This window comes from Diadema antillarum, unplaced genomic scaffold, assembly GCF_040938485.1.
Source record: "Diadema antillarum isolate AM-2024a unplaced genomic scaffold, OU_Dant_1.0 seq00001704_RagTag, whole genome shotgun sequence".
NCBI lineage: Eukaryota > Metazoa > Echinodermata > Echinoidea > Diadematoida > Diadematidae > Diadema > Diadema antillarum.
The window spans coordinates 5614-22775 of NW_027272394.1; the positions used below are offsets into that span (position 1 = coordinate 5614).

The 17162-nt window shown below is 36.1% G+C and overlaps 2 protein-coding genes across 2 annotated transcripts; one reads left to right on the plus strand and one right to left on the minus strand.

Annotated features, from left to right (window-relative positions):
• Positions 1-245: 245 nt before the first annotated feature.
• LOC139711795 (uncharacterized) lies at positions 246-1413 on the plus strand. The gene has a single exon (XM_071623648.1). The coding sequence runs from the start codon at positions 246-248 to the stop codon at positions 1191-1193; it is 948 nt and encodes a 315-aa protein (XP_071479749.1). The 3' UTR covers positions 1194-1413.
• Positions 1414-5868: 4455 nt separating this feature from the next.
• Positions 5869-10991, minus strand: LOC139711798 (huntingtin-interacting protein K-like). Its single transcript, XM_071623650.1, has 4 exons — positions 10818-10991; positions 8380-8435; positions 7112-7163; positions 5869-6255 (listed from the first exon to the last, which is right to left on the minus strand). The coding sequence occupies exons 1-4, from the start codon at positions 10953-10955 to the stop codon at positions 6160-6162; spliced, it is 342 nt and encodes a 113-aa protein (XP_071479751.1). The 5' UTR covers positions 10956-10991; the 3' UTR covers positions 5869-6159.
• Positions 10992-17162: the final 6171 nt, after the last annotated feature.

A 17162-nucleotide genomic window follows, 5' to 3' on the forward strand; every position in this document is an offset into this window, starting at 1 on the left:
ATTTTGCGTTTGCTGTGAAATACATGTACATGGTGTATGCCATTTGTTTTCATACATTTTTGTACGTCCTTCTAATTCTGTCCCTCCAGGTTAACATGCCCACTGTAAGTAAGGAAGTGGACAAGGGGGAGAGATCAGCTGGTGGAACTAAAAGGAGTGCACCATGTGAATTCTCTGAGGGGCAGATTAAATTGACGCCGACAATATTGGGTCACAAGTCACCACGCCGGTCACAGAAGAGGAAAATGCCCAGGAGGATCTTACGGCTCCTGGAGAGCAGTAAGAGACTTCACTTTCAGAGCGTGAGTCTCAGCAAAAAGCGTCAGATGTGTATCACACAGGTCATGCCAACAATACGGCACCCAGTGAGGAATAGAGAACTACCAGCAAATGCTATAGTGCCTCGATGTGATATTGCAGAAGAACAAACAACACAAATTACTGCTCCAAAAGATGATGAAGTTTCAGAACATCCAGATGTAAACAGTGCGATACACAGAGTGTTCTTTGAAGGGTCAACGAGTGCCAAGGCTGATGAGGATTGCTCTCATCAAGCCAATGTTCGAGAAGATGCGAGTGGACCATCGCAAGTGGAAAGTAGTGAAAAGCGACAGATTGTTGCCATTGATTGTGAGATGGTCGGGGTTGGACCTAAGGGGCGAGTGAGTGCTCTGGCGAGATGCAGTGTTGTTGATTATCATGGCAAAACGATCTATGATCAGTATGTCAAACCTGATGTGCCAGTCACTGATTACAGGACCAGGTGGAGTGGCATTAGGCCCAGCAATATGCGAGAGGCGCTGTCATTTGCGGAGTCAAGGGACCAGGTGAAAAACATTCTCAAGAATAAGATCATCGTCGGCCATGCCATCATCAATGATCTCCGCGTGCTGAACCTGCATCATCCACCAGAGAACATCAGGGATACGAGTAGATGCCGTGCTCTGGTAGACCTCCTTGAAAAGATGGGCGTTTCAACTCAGTCTACTGGTCTGAAAGCACTGGCAAAACACCTGCTGCATATGGAGATACAGAAAGGGGAGCATTCCTCAGTCGAGGATGCAAAAGCCACTATGAAACTGTATCGGCTTGTGGAACGGACGTGGGAGGAAGAGAGGGTATCAAACTTTCCAGATCAGGCTTTCAGGACTTCCTTCCTAGATGATCATTTCTGGCCAGATGACTTGTTCTAATCAAATACTGTGACAAACTAACAGCGAGAAAGAGAAAGAAACAAATCCCTGATGACATACAGTATACCTGGTACAGCATAAGTGATCATTGTGTACCGCAAAGTACACAATATATGCTCATTGACAGTTTACTAGTGTGGGGGAAAACTTGTTTCCATTTAAGGTATCAGGTAAACTTTTGTCCATTCAAGCATGCTGTTTTCATGAAGTGAATCGAGTGATTTGGAGAACATTTTGGTCACAATTATTGCAACACCACAATAAGGGCATTTGTTGTTCTGGTACACTTGTTATGTCTGTTCATCTGCTGAAGCAGGAACAATGTTTTCATGTCTATTTGATGATACTTGTAATTTGCAGAGCAACATTTAGTCCCAAAGTGTTTACAAATAAATGGTTCATGTAAGCAGGGAAGACAGTGTCTTGATTCTTGTATTAAGAAATCTTCATTTAAAGGACAAGTTCACCTTCATAAACATAAGGATTGAGAAAATGCAACAATATTAGTAGAACACAGTGAAAGTTTGAGGAAAATTGCAAAATCGATGCAAAAGTTATGAATTTTTTAAATTTTTGTGTTGGAACCGCTGGATGAGGAGACTACTACAGCTTGTGAGTCATATGCGTACAACAGTATAAAGAAAATGTAAAAGAAAATTCAACATATTTTCACTTTTTTGGCATAATAAAAGTGCACTTGACTTGCCTCTTTCTAAAGGCAGGGGGAATAATATTACCCATAACATTTGTCCGTAACGAGTCAGGGGAATGTGTACTTTTTTCAAAAGATGGAATTTTGTGAAATTCTCTTCATATTTTCCTTATATTGTTGTACGCATGTGACATCTAAGTTATTCATACACTGCAGTAGTCTTCTCATCCAGCGGGTACTGCACAAAAACTTCAAAAATTCATAACTTTTGAACAGATTGTCTGATTTTCCTCAAACTTTCAATGATGTGTTCTACTAATATTGCTACATTCTCTCAATCCTTATGTTTATGAAGGTGAACTTGTCCTTTAAAGCTAATTTGGTGAATGAGAATATTTATGTATTTTAGAGATTTAATGACTTTTTATTTTCAGACATTTTACTTTATCATGCATATGTTCTTCCGACTGACAAAGCAAAACTGCACCAAGGAATGCTTTATTATGTTATGGCTTGTGCTGTTATGGCAACTGATGGTAGTGATTTTCCAGTACAATTTCTTTGACACAGAAATCTCTCAATTTAAAGTGTGAACCGACTTTGAGTCTTTTTATGTATTTGAAACCATTTTTAGGTTCCTGTTTGTATGGGTCTCCACCTCAAAGCCTTCCCTTCAAATGAGAATTCCAAGAATGGTGGTCGCAAGATCTTGTATCCAAGGCCATGATTTAAATTACAGTGCACTCACGTTATAAAGAACAAGGTTATAACAAAAATTCCGGTCACAACGAAGTAAAATTTAGGGCCGCAACATTATCAACTCTATGTATTTTTATTGTTTATTCATTCGGTTAAAACAAAATTTCGATATAACGTAAGAACATTGCCAGTCCCAAGGACTTCGTTACAATTGGAGTCCACTGTACAATGTACTTGCAGATAATCCATTTGAATAGACTGGTTCATCTCAAAGCAAACTACAACTGTATGTAGATGCATACATTTGTTCTGGCATCCTGTTGTCTTTTATTGACAGGCCTGCATTGATTCATCTTGCTTAGTAAATGATTCAATAGTATACTGGAAAAATAGAGCATGAAGGAGGAAGTTTGAGCTTTCAAAAAAAGCTATGTACAAATTGTATTTTGTAACACTACCCCTTAGTACAGTATGCCAACAGCCACAAATTAAGTGTTCGATCTTTGAGTGCATCAACATGACCTTCGAACCATCCTACATCCATAAACAAAATGCATTTATTAGTAGTTCTACATTATACATGTACTCACTTGTCTGGGGCTTATTTGTTTGTTGTTCTTTAAAATTATTTTTAATGGCAGATGTGCATCTATTCCTGATGAGGAAACTATCTGCTGCACAACAAATACATTGTAGGTCCTTTTTGTCACTGTTCATTTCAAAGTCCCATGTACAGTGTAGCTCTGGCAATGGAGTACATACACCTGTACATGTACATTGTACATCACTGTCACCTTGTGACCTGTGATAGCACTATGCTGTCTTATTGATGATACAAACATATTTTCAATATTATGTCATGATGAATCTGTAGTTCATTTGATTAGGATTGCTGCACAAACATTTGGTTTGCACATATAATTGTTTTTATTTTCAGCTTCATGCTATTGAATTTAATTGCTAGGACAATTTGAAATCAGTGCAAATCACAGTACAAGTGTACATGTATAATCTTTGAAAACAATATATTATTAAAAATATATGAGGTGTACATTTTATGCTGCATACGTACCATGGTGTGATGTATGTATGTGTACCTCAAATACTTGAACTAATTTATATATCTATTGAATGGAAATAAATGTGCCTATATGATCATCTTTCCATTTTAAATAACATGTATTCATGTTACACTTTATTTGACTGAGCTGTGGTTGAGTGAAAAGTTCATGTGCACCACACGTTATGTCTGATTACCATAATTTGTGGAGTTTAAAGAGGATATCAACCCAAAAAATAAATAAGCTTTAAAAGAAGAGAAAAATAATCCCCAAAAGAACAATACAAAAAAGACAAAAATCAGATAAAGAAATAAGGAAGATATGACATTTTGACATTTCAAATTATTTCGGAAAACATTTCTTGACCAGTTCTTCTGAATATTCTCAAATCAGCAAGTTGACGATGTCATGCTCTCACAATTTCTTAGTAATTTCATATACAGAATTGAAATGACAAAAATCTCATATTTTAGCTGTGTAAATATAAAACTTGTTAAGACCACCCAAAATAAAAAAGTACAAGTGTTGACTCTGATATACAGTATCTTGGTATGGGAAGATGCTTTTTATACTTGTATTAGCTAAAAATAAAATTTTCCCCCAAATTTTATATACTGTATTACATACATGAAAAATTGTGAGGGTATGACATCACCAAATCGCTCATGTGAGTATTCATACATGTAAGGACAGGTCAAGAAATGTGTTTAAAAAAATGAAATTTCAAAATGCCATATCTTCCTTATTTCTTTTAATATCTGATTTTTGTTATTTTTTAATCATTCTGTAGGAAATATATATATATATGTGTGTGTGTGTGTGTGTGTGTATATATATATATATATATATATTTTTTTTTTTTTGGACGTTTATTTATTTTTGGGGTGGATTTCTTCTTTCAGTATTATCCTGAAGTATTCATACCGGTATGTAGGTATCACAATCCCCTTAAATTATGGTTTAGAATTCATACGCACACATACAACACACACTGTCACACACACACACAAGATGCTAAGCACGTGTCGCTAGTATGACGTAAATCATTTTAGAGACTTTTTTTTTCTATGATGAACAAGTGGAAAAGGTATGATGCATTGCGTTGATGAGATTTCTGGCAATGTGATGTCTTTTTCTTTCATCTTGCTCTGTTTATGCCTACAGTCACAAGTATCAACCATGTATTTTTTGCTACGGTTGCTATCATGTATACAATATACAAAACCTAATTTTTACTTAACCCTCACCACACGTTTCAAGTCCACAACCTACATCCGCATACAAGATTCCTTTTCAGTGTACAAATGTATATACATTCATTTATTATCTTCAAACAAATACAAAAGGGGCTAGCACATCATGTCAACTAAATCCTCTACCGTAAAAGTGGAAATTTTCGCGGTGTTGAAATTTTCGCGCAATCAGAAACTAGCGCGAAAATAAAAGCACGCGAATATTTCTGCTTGCCATATGTTCCTGTAGTTGATGTCTTGATACCGCGGAATTAAAAACACGCAAAACTCTTATCTGGCCGAGCGCGAAAAATTAGTCGTACAAAAATATCCACTTTTACAGTATTCACTACACATTGTTGGCATACAATGTAATTGGCACATCCACAAAGTTATCACAGACATACTAGCATTCACACATGTTTGGTCTGTGTTACAGCGCAATTTCATTTCTAAACTTTAGGATGAAGTGTAGATTTGTACAAATAGGGTTTGGTTTTATTTCCTTTTGTTTTAATTTTAGTTGTTTTTTTTAAGGGGGTAGGGTAAGCTTACAACAAATAACTATTTAACATACAACTTGCACATGTACTTTTAAACAGGAAATCTAAAATTACTGAACTTTATACAGTGTACACTGAGGACTTCTTTGGACACCCCCCCCCCCCAAAAAAAAAGACCAAAATATCTTAAAATAAGAAAGATAACTTTACTGACATTAAAAATCATCACATCTGGTTGTTCAGAGTAATGCTTTAAGTAATCTACACTAATCATTCTGAGTTCTGATAGTCTTGGCATGGTCTCTTATAATCTCCTCTTTATTTGTGTGTAACACAGGGAAACTCAAAATAACATCTTTCTTCTTCTTTTATATCACATAAAATCTCCACGAGTATTACATGTAATTTGTAAATGTTAGAAATTGTACCCTTTATTTTTTTGTGACAGTCTTTTATGCTACATTTCTTTAAATTTACCTTGACCATTCAGTTAAGTCATGAATCTGTCTACCATGTTCAAGGCAATGTGTCAAAATTATCCCTATACAGGTATATTCATATGATCCCCATTCTCCTACCACCCTGCCATCCCTATTTCCTTCTCATTAACTATGAACTAAAGGTGGCGTCAATCTGCGCAGCCATCTGACTATCTTGTACAAGCACTGGTCTGCCATCCAGCAGTACAGCATCAAGCTATGAATTAGCCTGCTCTGGTCCCAGACTCGCTTCAGCTACCAGCTGGACGGTAGTGGGTGAGTTGGTGTGAAACAGCAGAATATGACAGTTCGGATATTCGAGTTTCAGCACCTTTTCTTTTCAGTTGACCAGCTGCAGTAGGGCTTGTACAACATCCCCTTTGTTTTCACGTAAACTCCTTTCTGCCTCTGATCGAGATATTTCCATTTCTTGAATCTGTGTCCATCACAAAGGAAGAGAAATTTGGAACTTTATCATTTATGCATAAATTCACATGCACATACAATGTATTATACAATATATGTAACAGCTGTGATAGTTGCAGTACATGTATAAGCACACACACACACACACACACACATGCATCACACACTCTTGGTTTTATATTTCAAGTCTTTCCTACATGATCTCCCTTTCAGATGATTCACTTTTAATCTACTGTAGCTCCTCAATATGCATTCAATTTGCAAAATATTGTCTCTCACTGATCCTGACAAAGAAATACTGAGCGTGTATAGAGTTAGTATCTTAGGACTGAAATCTATAACTTGCCTGTCTTTTTACTTGTCAAATTTACTTAAACACACACACACACACACACACATTTATATAATATATAAATATGAATGTATGATACCCTATGATGATATGATAATTTATAAAACTCAAGCCAATAGGAGCTTGGCAAATTACAAAACATGAATGGAATAAAGTCTATCACACTGACATCAAATCTGCAGCACTGTTTTGAGTAGGAACATCAATATGATTTTAACAGTATGTACTTATTGCCATGTGTGCTTGATGACATAGCAATTTAACTCACATTATGCGATATCCATTTTGCTTATTATCATACACCTTATACAAATGTAGTAATCAGTCTCATCCAATGAAACAAGGGGTTTCAAATGAAATGTCTCATTCCCTTGTCCTGGAGAGAAAAAAAGAAATAGGCTTACAAACTTGACTGAAAACAAAGCATTAAGCTGGACTGAGTCAGACCGTAATTGTTAGTTTTTTCTTAAGTTTCTTTGGCATTTCTTTGTTTAAGATCATAACATCAACTTACTATTAAATCAACATCTGTTTTCTTGATGGTGACTTTAGCCAGTTCTCTTTCCCTGCATAAAGACAGCAAAGTCAAATCAACATACAAAATGTAAATGTATCATCAAACCTTAGAAGCATTTCTCTTTTCTTGGAATGACAATATAGCATATCCAGTAAATATATCTCTATTTTCAAAGTTTTGTGGACAAGAAAAATTCATATAAAGGCAGTTGGTTTTACTAATTAAACTTTTTTTATAACAAAGAGTCTTATTAAAACACAATTTTATGCCAATAATGAATGTATATATGCATGTAAACATACAAGTACATAATAAGGTACTGTTGAATAAATTCTGGTGCATTATACACACCAGAAATACAGTTGTAGTTGTACTATACTGTGACAATTGATAGAAATGCCAAAATACTGTAGAAAAGAGGCATTGTAGTAGCTGTCACTTGTAAAGGTTGTACACACAGTAGTGTACAATGCATGATCTTTATTGTTCAGTTCATTTTCAGTTCAGGTGACATTTATTTCCAATTGTCCACAAAAAAAAAGAAGAAAACACAATGGAACTTACTGTGAAACCAGAAACTTAAGAACGTTTGCTTGCATTTTCATTACATGAATCTTGGCTCCTCTCAAAATTCATGAAAATTTCACGCAGGTGAAAATTTCTGGTTTTACAGCAAATCCAGTTGTTATAGCATCACAATCTTCCACATATTTTCCCCTCCATACTAAACCAGTTTGGCAACACACATGTATGTCACTTCATGGGAAAAATACTGAATATGTCTTGATCCACATTGATTAAAAAATCAGTAAATAGGCAAACTGATTTTTTTAAATAAAAATATCATTACCGCAAACTTTCTTTCACCACTTTAACAACAACAAATCAAGAACCCCCCCCCCCCAAAAAAAAAAAAAAAAATGAATAAATAAAATAAAATAAAAAAATAAAAAAATAAAAAACACATTGCTAACCTCATAAGTACACTTTGGTTCATCTTGAAGGGAGAATAAAAGTGCATACTGGTATTCATAACAAGACTTCAAAGTCCTACAGGAGGAAAGATTGTGCACATCACCGGACCCTGTGCTCATGGCATCACACATTGTCTTCAAAACTTGTTCTCACTTTTTGAAATTTCATGAATAATTACTGCCATGGCTCACTTACACAAGCACATGAAAAGTACAATTAGCTACTGTACCCTTTAGTTTCCAGTAAATCACAAACAAGACTTTATATCAAACGTCTCAGACAGGTCATACCTTTCTGCTCTTGCTGTCTGCTCCTTTGTTCTTTCTCCACCTAATGCTGCAAGAGCCTATGTAATAGGTAGAAGAGGAAAACACAAGATTACAAGATTGTATGAGTTCATTTACACAAATGTCCCTTACTTTTTATTCCACAAAAAAAGAATACCCTAGCATGTATGCACACACACACACACACACATTAACTTTTTAAAGAAATAATTTTCTCCAGAAGGCATACATACACAGTGTATATATAAATTTTTGTTTATTTTTCACGCTTGGCCGGGTCAGAAGAGTTTCGCGTGTTTTTAATTCCGCGAAACAAGACATCACGCACAGGAACGTATGGCAAGCAAAAATATTCACATGCTCTTATTTTCTCGCTAGTTTCTTGTTCAATGCGCAAAAATGCGCGAACATTTCAACACCGCGAAAATTTCCACTTTTACAGTATTTTGATTATCGTTTACAGCCATGCTGTATGTACCTTGACACAGACTGCCAAATTCTGGTAAATGATCTTCACACACTGCATTGGAATTTTGCCAATGCATCACAATTATTTGTGGAGGAGAGTACGGTACCTGTAATCTATTTTCTCAGGGTAGTTAATGCACATTCAACTATTGTAAGACTAAGAGTGAGAGGCTGATAGTAAGCTATCTACAGTTGTCTCAGAACATGCACAAAAATCACAACAATTGGCACTCACTACCATCACTAGCAGCAGTACATGTAAAATTAAAAAGACTTGATAAAATAAAATTAGCATATGCAGGCAATAATGTGATATCCCAATATTAAAGGACAAGTTCACCTTCATAAACATAAGGATTGAGAGAATGTAGCAATATTAGTAGAACACATCATTGAAAGTTTGAGGAAAATCAGACAATCCGTTCAAAAGTTATGAATTTTTGAAGTTTTTGTGCAGTACCCGCTGGATGAGAAGACTACTGCAGTGTATGAATAACTTAGATGTCACATGCGTACAACAATATAAGGAAAATTTAGAGAATTTCACAAAATTCCATCTTTTGAAAAAAGTACACATTCCCCTGACTCGTTACCGACAAATGTTATGGGTAATAGTATTCCCCCTGCCTTTAGAAAGAGGCAAGTCAAGTGCTCTTTTATTATGCGAAAAAAGTGAAAATATGTTGAATTTTCTTTTACATTTTCTTTATACTGTTGTACGCATATGACTCACAAGCTGTAGTAGTCTCCTCATCCAGCGGTTCCAACCCAAAAATTTAAAAAATTCATAACTTTTGCATCCATTGTCCAATTTTCCTCAAACTTTCACTGATGTGTTCTACTAATATTGTTGCATTTTCTCAATCCTTATGTTTATGAAGGTGAACTTGTCCTTTAAGGCAATAAAGATCTCATTACCTTAGTTTTGGTACAAAACAAGTAGACATCATCAATATACTGTACTATTTCACGCGACTAATTTTTCGCGCTCTGATACCTCGGCCAAGTGAGAAGAGTTTTGCTTGTTTTTAATTCTGCGGAATCAAGCCATCAGATACTGGAACACATGGCAAGCAAAAATATTTGCATGCTTTTATTTTCGTTCCCATAGGGTTGTCCAGTTGTACAGCTCCGAGCTGCGCTGAACAACTTGCTGAATGCGGGAGCTGTTGGAAATTTCAAGCTTCATCGGCGAAACTTGCAAGTTTCAACTTAAAATTTTTGTTTAGGGACGACTTCAACTGGACAACCCTATGGGAACGTATCCTTTTGTATATATGCATACCAATTGCAAAGGTAGGTGGTTAACTATTTCGTTACTTTTGTTATTTTTCCTTCATTTAAAGCCACCTGAATGAACGAAAGTCTCCGTACTCAGTCGCCACGTCTGCACTCAAGCATTGCCGCGCCGCCGCGCCTGGCGACACTCACGCCAGTAATCGCTTGCATTTCAGCATTCGCATGGGTCGTTTGACATCGCATTTAAATCCATGATTTTAGATATGATGCCTCGAACCGATTTTGCTCAAATTTCGTAACTAGGAAACTTGTGAAGCTTTATGGACATAATCAAGCGAATTGCCGCAGTCCTTTCATTTTCGCGTTGCATTGCAAAAAAGCGTGGAGACTCCTTATAAGGGGTGCCCCGGGGGTTACTTATAAGGGGGACGGGGTTACTTATAAGGGGGACGGGTTACAAGGAGGGGCCCCCCTTGTGAGTGGGTTTCCCGAACTGAAATGTACAATAATTCGTATCCTTGTAAACAATGACTTTAGTGCAATTTAATGCGGAATTCGAGATATCTGCATGGTTACGAGCGAAATGGAAATACATTTGGGCCATTTACTAATACTAGTGCCAGTTCTAGCTCAATCAAAAACGCAGCACATTTTGGAACAACAAGCTACACAAATACACACACATGGGACTATACCCTCTCTCGGCTCGGATGTAGCTCTGTAGTGTTACTTACCGTGCTCATATCTTGCCCTGATATGACATTTTCTTCCGCGTAATCTGTAACCTTTTCAAGATCAGCAGCGATCAAGGCATGCTCTTTAGTTTTAGGTGCCGAAGAACCGGCATCCTTTTCAACTTCGTCTGTTTCCATTCTGATTCTTGTTACGCCAATACCTTTCTGGCAAGAACACGTGTAAACAGCTACCATGAATTTAGCGACCAATAAGCCAGCGACCAATAACCTCGTGTTGACCTTTTCGAACCATAGAGCTCGTGGTGAACGTAGAACGTTCGCGCAGTTCACTGCCAGCTCTACGTTGCGCTTCGCGGAGTAACTAGTCTGGCTTCCAGACCTTCGCTATTCAGGATAAGCAGTGTAAGTGGTTTCACGAAATTTACAGTTTGTGGTCGTAATATGAAGCAAGAAAGAAACAATTAGATTTTGGATCGTGAGATCAAATAACAAATTAGCAGAGGTCATAGAGGTTACAAGAAACAACAACAACAGCAGCAACAAAAAGAAAAATAATAATTCCATTATAGGGGTCGATAAGAATATCTCAATAACTAATAATACGGATGATAAAATTCTACCGAACTTGTGGGGCACATCTATCATGACAACTCTGGAGGAGTTTTGACGGCAAGCGTCAAACGTGCACGATAGTGAACTCAAGATTGGGTTTTCACATGCACACACACACACACACACACACACACACACACACACAACTTAAACGCTTGGTTCGTATACTGAAAGGAAGAAACAATCACATTTAGAGAGCAAAGTTCACTGTGATCTTATAAAGGGCAAGAGAGAGAGAGAGAGAGAGAGAGAGAGAGAGAAAGAATAGACCTAATTAAGCTTCATCTTCAAAAATGATTCAGGAACAAAAGATCAGGTTTTCGCCAAACTTGCAGGTTAAATTATGTTCTTAATGCAAGTAAAAAGAAAAAAAATGGATTTGGGGCAAGAGGTCAGAGATCGTATAGGAGTCGTAGAAGACATCACAAGCAGAGAAGCTTAAAGGGGCCCTGATTTGTGTTGATTTATGATACCCTCAACATCCCCCACTTTTGTGTTGAAACCAATATCTAGAAACATTCCATATATTTTTTACGATTTTGCTTCTATTTTTCTTCAGATTACTTGGGAACGCCCACACACAAAAAAAAAATCCTTCCAAACCAATATTCTTGAGAGGACCTCATCTGTCAATCATGGTTAAGGTACTGAAATGTTTAACGAAAGACATTGAAATGCACCTTCCCCTCGACTCAACATAACTTGCATGTTCCCTCGCCATGTCTTTTGTTAGTCACATCATCACAGAAACATGCAAATTATGCTGAGTCAAGAGGAAGGTGCATTCCAATGCCTTTTGTTAAACATTTCAGTACTTCAGCAATGATTGACAGATGAGGTCATCTCAAGAATATTGGTTTGGAAGGATTTTTTTTTTTGTGGGCGTTCCCAAGTAATCTAAAGAAAAATTGAAGAAAAAGAAGTTACAAAATATATGGAATGTTTCTAGATATTCGTTCCACCGCAAAGGTGATGTTGAAGGTATCATAAATCAACACAAATCAACATGCATTTGCATTTCAGGGCCTCTTTAATTTCCCAATCGCAATAGATTATCAGATTTTCATCGAACTGACAGAATATGTTTATAGCGACGTAAGAAAGAAACAGTCCACATACACATTTCGGGATAATAAAATGAGGTCAAAAGTCATGGATATTAAATGAACATGAAGATATGCATAATCTCCATATACACCCATTTCAAATCGTAAGGTTTGTTTGTCTCTGAAATGCATTGTTAAGATGAGTCCAACTAACTGCCTAGAAAAAGAGATATTTTATTTATATTTGCAATCATCGTGTGCTCTGTCAAAGTCCCCTAGTTGTCGTGTGGGAGCCAATCAAAATCAATTTTGCGGCTAAACCTTTTTTTTTACGGTCCACCCATTTTATTTTATCATTCTTTTCTTTTCTTTTTGATGGTATTGCCCTAAAATTTGTATGCGAGTATCATCTGGAGGGTGCAACTCTTGCATCCAGACGCATAGCCTCCAATATAGCCTCCATAAAACCTGAAATTCCTATGAGTTATTTCCTTTACGTGGAAAAAAAATGAAGAGAAACAGAAAAAAAAGAAGAATTATTTAAAAATGTTTCGAGGCTGCTGAATCCAAATAATTTTTTTTTGCTGAGGAATTTGGGAAAACTGAACAATGAAATTCGCATAAGATTTATCCTTATCAAGTTGATAGTAAACTAGAAAAAAACAATGAGAAGGTTATATGATTGTGGTATGGTTGCATTTTTGGTTGTATAAGCCTATCCTATTTCGAAGGTGCTGAATCCGAATCTGGCTACTAGTCATGTGAGTCTTGTGTTTTTGAAGGTGCTTAAATAATAAAGAGGGATGTCGATATGGCTGAGTTTACTAGTATCAATTTTTGTTTGTTTGAGCATTCGATGTATATTTTTTTTTGTTATCCCCACGATGGAACATGCGTTGAAGGAATATTACTAGTATTCTACTCTTTTACATGCAATATTGCATATACTGATAGTTTCTTTATTCGTCACTGGACTTGATGAGGTTCAAACTTAGCCTATTGAGTAATCGATTTTATAGATTTGCCCCCACAAATTCTGACGTATTGTCAAATGCTAGAGACATACAGTGCAGTAATATTTACCCCCACCCCAACCCATAAGTAGTCGGTAGGCCTACCGGCATACATCTTAAAGGAATCGTATATTTTTGGTAGAAACCTAATTTCTGGTTTCTAGCATTTTTTTTTTAGATAATGAGAAATCTTTTTTATGAAATATGAAAGAGCATGTAATTCCATGAGGAATTCAACGTTTATTTGATGAAAATTGGTTTTGAAATGGCTGAAATATCCCAAACAGAGTGATTCTAATAAAGTATGGGACCCACAATTTAGTACGATTGTTTTGTTTGACTTTGATTTTTGATGTTTCAATCATTCCAAAGCCGATTTTCATCAAAATAAACTTTGAATTCCTCTTAAAATGATACGCTTTGTATTATTATTCATACGTGTTTTCTTTGTATCTCGCAAAAAAAAGAAAAAAAAGTTAAAAGCCCAATTCTCATCTCCACCAATACTGTATTATCCCTTTATTCTCGGGGTTCATATTGATTTAAAAAAAGAAAAGAAAAAAGGTTTACGTGTTTATCCGCTGACGGGGAAAGGGGGAGGGGGCACGAGCTCCTCACTACATACAAATCAGGTTCACTATTATAATAGACGGCTCTGGCTCTACTGAATGAACAGCGCCATCTAGTACACCCACAATCAAAGGCCGGTTCGCTACTCTAAAAAAAAAAAAAAAAAAAAAAAAAAAAGGTGGGGGGGGGGGGGGACTTGTAACAACAACAACAACAACAAATCAAAAATTTATATTGATTTCAATGAACACTGTACTTGCCAAGGACTGCCCCACCCCGCCCTTTTCTCTTCTTTTTTTTCGGGGGGGGGGGGGGCAACAGATACTGAAAAAAAAAATGTAAAGGCACCTCCCCCCTTTACGGAATTCCTCTTCACATTTTTGTTTTCAATTTCTGTTGTCCCCCCCCCCCCCCGAAAAAAGGAGAAATGAATAAATAAATGAACATAATATATATATATATATATATATATATATATATATTCATATATATGTATATATATATATTCAACAAGGTATAAATACCACAAGAATATCCAAAAATTAACTACATCCCTTAGGAGTTAACAAAAACTTAATCGAACTGCATAATTCGGCTTAAAGGGATAGTATAGTTTTGGTTGAGACCTAATTTCAGGTTTCTAACATTTTTTGGTGAAATGATGAGAAACCTCTTATGAAATATGAAAGAGCATGTAATTTTATGAGGAATTCAACATTTATTTGATGAAAATTGGTTTTGAAATTGCTCAGATATCCAAAAAGAGGGATTCTAATAAAGTGTGGGACCCACACTTTATTACGATCGCTTTGTTTTACTTTGTTTTTGGATGTTTCAGTCATTCCAAACCCGATTTTCATCAAATAAACTTAGAATTCCTTTTAAAATGGTATGCTCTGTACTGTATAATAAGTGTTTTCTTGGTATCTTGCAAAAAGTTAAAAGCCCAATTCTCATCTCCACCAATACTGTACCATCCCTTTAATGTTATAAACACACAAGCACACACACACATACCTTTAAAAAAATTACAAGCTTCTATACTGATACACAGTGATTAGCTTTAAATAGCGGGCAAGATTCCATTTGTATGTAATGTAGCAAAAACAAATGCACACATGCACACACACACACACACACACAATCATTTTATGTGTATGTTTTTGTCTTGGCATTAGTTTATATATATTTATATATATATATATATATATATATATATATATATATATATATATATATATATATCCCCAAGTGGTACCTTCGAAATAGTCTAAGCTCACAAGGCTTTCTCCTCGAGAGTGTAAATTAAGCTGTACCAACGACGCCATGTTGGCTAAATTTTAACCAATGCCCTTTAGGGCTCACACCTGTAAATAAAATTGAATGTCCCAGACCCCTTCATAAATTCGTACCAAAGATACCAAAATAAATGGAAAAAAAATAATTACAAATCATTAATGCAGTTTGGCATAAAACTGAATAGCTGCAGATATTGAATATGAATTCCTCTACAAACTGCTTTTTTGTTGGGGGGGGGGGGGGTTTGAAGATGAAAGCTTTCCTCATGGAATTTGACGGGACTATATTTCATTGGGCGCGTGTACGGAAAATATGTGATTTTTGAGTGACAAGAACTCATAGTCTGGCTTTGCGGACCCTTTGACAGAGTTTGAGCAGAAGAACTTGCCTTGGAAATTTGATGGATGGCAGGGTACTAACTTATCCAGGTTAGTGAAGATGAAACACCTCATACCTCCCAGCTATTTTACAGAAGTTTTTGAAATTTGAATTTTGCAACACGTCTTTATATGGGGAATCATTTACCCGTGTGAGCCCTATATACATTCGTATTTATATTGATACTCTGAAATCTACTGAAGTAGATGCTCATGATGCACATCTTCACAGACATATAAAATTGATGACAAAGCTTATTGTACTCACCTTTTTTTAATTAAAAACACACGCGTCACTAAACAGTTGTAATTTTTGCAAATAGAAGCTATACATACGTATTTTATGCTTTCACGTAAGTGGCTATCTAATGACAAATCGATGAGGAAGTATATACTGTAGTGCCACGAAATACTAGTATCATGACAATGATACAGGCATTCTTCCATGTCGACGGACATAAACAGACAATAAAGTATACACCATCTTGCACAGGCCATTCGGTTTCTCTAAATTGACTTTTATTTCATTGATTGAGCTTTGTATTGATAAAGATGGAATTAAAGAAACATAAAATTATATACAACCCGCATATCAAAACGGTATAATATTGCACTTAAGGAAATTACATAATACAATATACAGTAAACTCGGTGATATTATGTAACACGAATATTACACACCGAGTTTATCGATAAAGAAATATCATATCTATAATAGGATCGTTTCGAGTAGATAATCCCATGACAAACTTCATGAGCTTCTTTGACGTTCAACCTCATTCAGTGAAGAATATAATTCAGGTCCAATATATTTTACAGACTCGTCACACTTGTTCCTGTAGTATATTTTAAAAAAATTGCCAGTCATATCGTGATGACTCGCCCCTCTCTCGTCGGTTTGATCGTGCATGTATAGTGAACATTATATACATAATAAAGAGCGTGAATTAAATTTTGATACTTTTTTTTTGCAGTGTTCTTTAGTTTATGATGGCTAGTCCTCCCCTCTGCAAATGGGAGTCAATATTTCAGAAGTGTAGTGACCTTTGCCATTGAAGGAAATGGTCATTGGACATACACTGTAAATCGGTGCCAGGTAAAAATGGCAGAGGTAAAAATGGCAGAGGTAAAAATGGCAGAGGTAAGAATGGCAGGGGTAAAAATGGCAGAGGTAAAAATGGCAGGGGTAAAAATGGCAGAGGTAAAAATGGCAGAGGTAAAAATGGCAGGGGTAAAAATGGCAGGGGTAAAAATGGCAGGGGTAAAAATGGCAGGGGTAAAAATGGCAGGGGTAAAAATGGCAGAGGTAAAAATGGCAGAGGTAAAAATGGCAGAGGTAAACATGGCAGAGGTAAAATGTTAGAAGTAATGAGAGTGATTTCGTCAGAGATAAACGTATGAAGAGGTTTTGAATGATAACCTAGCCAGAGCAAACTGTATTTATCGAATTATCAAATCCAAACTGCA

Bases quoted from the DNA above. Each gene is read 5' to 3' on its own strand.
- LOC139711798 (XM_071623650.1), bottom strand. From the start codon at position 10,955: ATGGAAACAGACGAAGTTGAAAAGGATGCCGGTTCTTCGGCACCTAAA. The intron at 8,436-10,817 runs GTAAGTAACACT...CCTATTACATAG, and splicing joins CAGGGCAAGATATGAGCACG to GCTCTTGCAGCATTAGGTGG. The intron at 6,256-7,111 runs GTAAGTTGATGT...TGATGGACACAG, and splicing joins AAACAGATGTTGATTTAATA to ATTCAAGAAATGGAAATATC.
- LOC139711795 (XM_071623648.1), top strand. From the start codon at position 246: ATGCCCAGGAGGATCTTACGGCTCCTGGAGAGCAGTAAGAGACTTCAC.